The sequence below is a fragment of the Coloeus monedula genome, assembly GCF_965178545.1.
Source record: "Coloeus monedula genome assembly, chromosome: 20".
NCBI classification, from domain to species: Eukaryota; Metazoa; Chordata; class Aves; order Passeriformes; family Corvidae; genus Coloeus; species Coloeus monedula.
The window spans coordinates 10,053,008-10,059,027 of record NC_138800.1 but is presented as its reverse complement, the minus strand read 5'-3'; the positions used below and the strand labels follow the sequence as shown (position 1 = coordinate 10,059,027).

At 57.4% G+C, this 6,020-nt stretch overlaps 1 protein-coding gene across 1 annotated transcript; it reads right to left on the bottom strand.

The window, feature by feature from the left end:
- Positions 1-2,254: 2,254 nt before the first annotated feature.
- On the bottom strand, positions 2,255-4,471 carry MRPS23 (mitochondrial ribosomal protein S23). The gene is made up of 5 exons (XM_082294864.1): positions 4,343-4,471; positions 4,065-4,232; positions 3,369-3,446; positions 3,136-3,259; positions 2,255-2,671 (listed from the first exon to the last, which is right to left on the bottom strand). Exons 1-5 carry the CDS (start codon positions 4,384-4,386, stop codon positions 2,513-2,515), a joined length of 573 nt encoding a protein of 190 aa, XP_082150990.1. The 5' UTR covers positions 4,387-4,471; the 3' UTR covers positions 2,255-2,512.
- Between the last annotated feature and the right edge of the window lie 1,549 nt (positions 4,472-6,020).

Here is a 6,020-nt window from a genome sequence, read left to right as displayed (position 1 = left end):
AGGAGCTGCCGCACGCAGCGCTTGCCCCGCGGGAGGAAGGTCAGGAATTTCGCCCAGGAAAGGTCACACTCTGGGACGGGATGTGGGATGGCAGCGACCGCCTCTCTCCGAGCAGCCACCGAGCGTTCCGATGGCAGCCGGGGCTTTGCCGGCTGTGGGGCCGCTACCGGACCGCAGGAGCCGTCCTTGCGGAGGGCAAGTGAGAGGGTCACAGCCCTACAAAGCCCAGGAGCAAACTCTGCCTTCCCCAGGGCAGGAATCCCCGCACCCCGGGGCTCTCCATCACCGCAATTCCCTCGGTGCTTCCCCCGGCTCCCAGGGGAAGCCGCGATGCTTTCTCCAATACTCTCTGGTGCAAGCTCGGACTCTCCCTCTCCTGCGGGAGCCCGGCGGGGCTGCCGTGCCCCCCTTGCCGGGCGGGGCTCGGGGAGGGGCCGCGGCCGCCGCTCGGCACCGGGAGCGCGGAGCGCGGCTCCCACCTAGCGGGGAGCGCCGGGGGCCGGGGCTGCGCACCGACCCCTCACACCGCCTGCTGCTGCCGGGGAAACGCCCCGGGAGCGCCGAATCGGCCCCCGGCTGCTGCCCAGAACCTCTTAATTAAAGTGCCTGAGGTCCAGCAGGTCCCGACCACCGGCATCTCCCTCCCAGCCCGTCAAACGCTGTTCGAACTCACTGGGTTTAATTGGTTTTATGTTAATTGCGCCAAACACTCCGGCTCGCATCCCTTATCCCGTGGGCTCCCCGGCACCCACCAGACACAACAAATCCGCGGCGCTGAACATTCCAACCACGGCTTGCCCCTGCCCTGGAGCTTCCAACAGGGAATTCCCCCATTCACACCATGGGAAGACTCCTTCCTCCCCCCCTCTCTCCCCTCCACTGAAAACAGAGGATCCCTTACAGAGTTCCAGGTTCTCCCGCACATTTGGCCACGTACCTGCCTGGGAACAACGGGGTGCACCCGCCAGTGAAGGGCACAACTGCTCAAGCAGGAGCTGAAGCACCGCTGCACCCTCGCAGCACGGGGCTGCTCCACAAATCCAAGGCTTTCTGCACTTCCCGAATCGTGGTTGGGCTCCGTGGGCACGAGGCAATCACCCTATAACCCTCTCACCTGTGGTCATCGCCTGTGGGCATGGTAATTAATGGCTTGCAGCTGGTCACCATCAACTTCCCAGGTGTTAAAGGGGAGGAAAAACGCCAGAGGGGTCTCTCACTCCACCCCTCCCAGGCCTCAGCTGTGCCTGAGGGCAAATCCAAGGGCTCCCAGCTGAGCCCACTTAGGGAGGCCGGTCCCGCTGGGAGGGATCTGCCCCCAGAGCCACCCCCCTGACTTTTTTCAACACAAAATAAAACCAATTCCAGCTTTCTCCTCACCTGCTCTGCACAGCAACTCGCTCAGGGTACAGCCCAAGGCTCTGTGAGGGCTCTAAATTCCATGTTATTGCTCAGTCAGGAAATGGATCACTGCTAAAACAGAGGGATTTTTGCTCTTTGTAAGAAAACCTGCACTCCTCTTGAGCTACAGTGCAGAACTAGGAATAAAGTTTGACCACAGAAGCCAAACCACGAGCATTTTTACATCCTGCTTTTCCCTGCCACTGAGCTTTCCTGCATCACACACAGCAGCAGCAGCACTGAACTGGGCAGGGAGGGAGAGATTGGACATCATTTACACCTGCTGGGAAGGGGGTGGCAGTTTGGTATTTTAAAGAATAACAGACAGAAGAAAAACACAAAAAAATCACAAATGAAAAGAGACAAAACAAACAGTGTTTGTCTTTCACACAGCCCAAGCCAAAATGTTTAATGAAAGATCAGCCAGCCACTGGATTTTCAGGCATGGGAAGAACTCCCTCCTAATCCCAGGAAGATTGGTTGTTATTTCCTTACGTTTTTCTCATGCCAAATTTCCAGTGACTGTTTCCTAAGCAGCATCACCTTTCCCTCAGCAAACAGCTGGAACATCCCATTTTCACACTTCAAAGGTGACCAATTTCATTAGGAGTCACTAAAAACCTGCAAAGCTCCCAATTATCTGGTACTGCCACACTTCACCCCGCTCTGGATTTAAGCAAATGATGGAATGGGAAGAGCATATGATGCCATTTCTATAAATAGCATCTTTCCCCAATCAGCTATAAAAAGATGACACTTCAGACAGCTGCTGGAACACATCAAACAGGATCTGCCATTCCCACAGCAGGAAACATCTTTGCTACTGCAAATGAGACACCTGAACAGGCAGAACCTCCAATTTTTAAAGAAAATGTTTTAATTTTCCATTTTTTCACTCCTATTTTCCAACCTGACTTCAGAAAACTGTCATGAACCCTACAAAAAAACAGAGTTATCAGTGACTCTGTCAATGTGGAGCTGGACAGAGGGGAGGATGTGTCACATGCACAAGCCTGGAGGGCACCAGGATGCTCAGGTGTGTTCCCTGAGGGAAATGTCCCAAAACAAGGGGTGGGGGTTGGTTCCTGGCAGGTGACACAGGACAGCAGGGCTGTCAGGAGGGAGAGGGATTCTCCTTCTGTGTCCCTGCCAGCTCTGGTGGCTGCTCCTCCCCGTCCTTCCTCTTCTCCTGCAGCTCCTCCAGCACAGTTTGGAGCTGCAGGTGCAGGGCAGGATCCCTGGATACAGCATCCTGCTGCTCCTGCTGTGCTACCTGCAGGGAAGGACAGAAAAACACATAAAACAGGGTGGGAAAAGCTTCTGAAGGGTGCCTGAGGAGAGCAACGGCCCTCTGTGTGCCCAGAAAAAGTTTAATTCATGCTGAGATTATTATGAAGGTACAACACAGTGTCACCAGGGCAGGACACTCCCAGAGAGGCTGCTGACCTTGAGCTAAAAGATGGGAAAATTCACAATGCCACAACAAACATACAAAGTTCCAAAAGGTTTCTACAGATACACCATGGATTGTTTGAATGATTATCCATTTCATCACCAGAACAAGATCTTTCCTGACCCACAAGTCCCTTAACCTTGGCCAGACACATTCATGGCCAAGAGCAAAGTGTGTGACTGCCTTGCTGCAGATTTAATTCAGACCAACGCACTGTTAAGGGCCTGGGAGTGGAGTTTTCTCCATCCACCAGCCAAGCAACTCTGTGGATATTTAATACTCACTTTATCTGTTCCTCTTCTCTGTAAAATGATCCCACTGGCCAAAAGGGCTTTTCCTGTTTCTTCAAACAATTTCTCCTCTTCAATCTTCCCTTCTTCCTTCAGTTCATTGTATTTCTCAATAAACCTGGATTGCAAAATTGCTTTTTTACACTCACAAGTAATGTTCTGGTTCACTGATGGACAGGGAGAAAGGGACAGTCTCAGAAATATTCCTGGTTTAATTATCATCTTACCTCTGGCAAGTAGATTTGAAGTTTAACCGTGTCAGGTCAAAAGGTCTTGGGCCATTGCCATAAACTTTGTAAAATCTCCTGGTCAGAAATGGAAAGAGTTTGGTTTTTGCAGCTAAATCAAGAGTAAATAGACAACAGCACAGTTAGTTAATTTAGTGGGCAGTAAGAGCATTCACACTATTTCTCCTTTTCACAAGAACCTTTATGAACACCTGGAAGTGTCCAAGGCCAGGCTGGACAGGGTTTGGAGCAGCCTGGCATAGTGGAAGGTGGGACTGAATGAGTTTGAGGGTCCCTTTCAACCCAAACCAGTCTGGGATTCTGCAGAAGTTTGTTCCAGCTTTTTTACTGTATTAATAAAGCCCAGTTAATCAGCAGCAGCAGCAGCAGCGGGTCGGAGCAGCTCCCTCTCAGCGGGATAACCCAGCCTGGAGCTCCGTGCCCGACAGGGATCTGCCCTTCCCACCGCAGAGGAGCCTCCAGCAGCCACTGCACACACCGGGAACGGCACAAACCCCACCCCACTGACTTCAAACAGCCCCGCGAACCACGAAGCGAAGGCTGCCGCTGATTCGGGAGCGCTCCCCGAGGGACAACGCGGATCGTCCCCTCCCGGTGACACCGGGGACAGCCCTCCGCGCTGCCCGCAGGGCCGGAGGGGCACAGGCCCATCGGCGGCGCCCGGGCCGGACTCACGCTCGCTCTCGGTCCTCCCGGTAGAGGATGGGCGGGATCGGGTCCGTGACCCGCCCGTAGCGCGGCCGCGGCACTCGGTACAGGGGCTCCCGCAGCGGCGGGAACGCGGCGTACACGTCCAGCCACAGCGGCTTCTCCATGATCCCGATGCGCACCAGGTTCCGCGCCCTGTGGGGGACAAGCGGCGGCGGGGGGTGCTCAGGAAGCCGCGCTCACGGGAGAACCGGGACCGCCGGCATCCCCCGGCCCCCGCCCCGGATGAACCCTCCTCCCCGCACCGGCTGAACACGCTCCCGATCTTCTGCGTGCGGCTCCCGGCCATGGCGGCCCCGCCGAACGGGCCCCCGGAGCGCCCCGAGCCCGGCCCGGTGCTGCCCCACAGCCGGAACCGGAACCGGAACCGGAGCGGCCGCCAGGGCGCGCGGCCGAGTGCCGAGCGGCAGCGGGAGAAGGTGCGCAGGCGGCGGCAGCCGCTGGCCGAGCGGCGGCGCGGGCGGATCGCCCCGTCGGTTTAAGGCCGCCCCGGCGCCGTCCCGGCCGTGCCCCGGCACCCTCAGCCCCGGCAGCGCCAGCAGTCCCGGGGCTCGCGGGAGCCTCGTCTCCTGTTGGCTGCTGCCGCCACGTCACGGATTCACGGGATCGTGGCACATCCCGAGCTGGACCCACAGTGATGGTCGAGCCCCGCTCGTGTCCCTGCACAGACACCCCAACAGCCCCGCCCTGGGCACCCCTCAGAGCGCTGTCCGAGCGCTGCTGGAGCTCTGGCAGCCTCGGTGATCCTTGTCATAGAATCATCAAGGTTGGAAAAGACCTCGAGGTTCACCAAGTCCAGCACTTTTGGCGAGTGGACAGTGGGGTGTGCACAGGCCGTGGCCGGGGCTGCCCCGTGGCCGGAGCCCGCCCCGGACAGCCCCAGCCCTGCCCGCCGGGCTCAGGAGGCCGCAGCAGACACGGCGTGGCCACCGCAGGGTCCCGCCGTGTGCTTTTAACCTCGGTTTATAAAATCCAGCGGCTCCCCCCAGGCCCGGTGTGAACAGCCTTGCTGCAGGCAGCCTTTCCCGGCTGGGAGCGGCCCTGGGCACTAGGTGCAGCCCTTAGCTTGGGAATGAGCTGAAGGGAAGGAAAACACATCTCCGCTTCCATCTTCCAGCCTGGCGAAGGAAGGGGGCAGTAAATTTCCACGGCAGACTGGCAGCCAGCAGGTATCCCCGGGCTCGCACATCTCCAGCCGCATCCTCAGCTGACCACTTTCCAGCCCTGCGCTGTTCTCAGCCGCTGCCTTCCTTAAAACGCTGGTCTGAGAGCAAAACCCCCGTCCCTGTGGAGGAGAGGAATTCCAAAGGGAGTGGCTGGGACTGCTCCAGGGCTGCATCTGAGCTGCTCCAAGGACTGGGCTCTGCAGCCCTTCGGGAAGCCCTGGCTCCCCGCCGCGCTCCCTGCGGCACCAAGGCAGCAGCCAGGGTTTCTCCAGCATTTCCATGCTTTTGATATTTAAGGCGAGAATGCCGTGACTTTTTCCAGGCTCTTCTTTCACACGGAAGGTTTCCAAGCCACACGTGAGACTGGGAAGCTCCAATCCTGACAGGAAATGAAAGATGCTCCCGGAGAGCTGGCACAGGACAGGTGGATTCTGTCCCATCCCTGCAAAGTGAGGGGGATGCTCCGTGTGCCCCCCGGCCCTGCCACTGCCCCTCAGGGCTGCCCACAGCAGGAACTGCTTCCCTAGTGATGGGTCACTGGATTCTTGAGGAAATCACTGGACACAAATCCAGCCCCATCAGGAACAGGGAGGCAGCAAACCAGGGCAGATTTGGGGCATTTGCATCTGAGGGGCACAGCTGGAGCTGGGCTAGAGCTGCCCCTTCCCTCCCCAGCCCCCTTTCTTTCTTCTTCCCCCTGTAAAGAGTAGAAAAATACACCGTGTTAAAAAATATACAGTGTTAAGAGTACAACAGG

Coding starts and splice junctions, on each gene's coding strand:
- MRPS23 (XM_082294864.1), bottom strand. CDS start 4,386: ATGGCCGGGAGCCGCACGCAGAAGATCGGGAGCGTGTTCAGCCG. Junction 4,233..4,342: donor ATCGGGAGCGTGTTCAGCCG/GTGCGGGGAGGA, acceptor TGTCCCCCACAG/GGCGCGGAACCTGGTGCGCA. Junction 3,260..3,368: donor TTCAAATCTACTTGCCAGAG/GTAAGATGATAA, acceptor TTTGCAATCCAG/GTTTATTGAGAAATACAATG.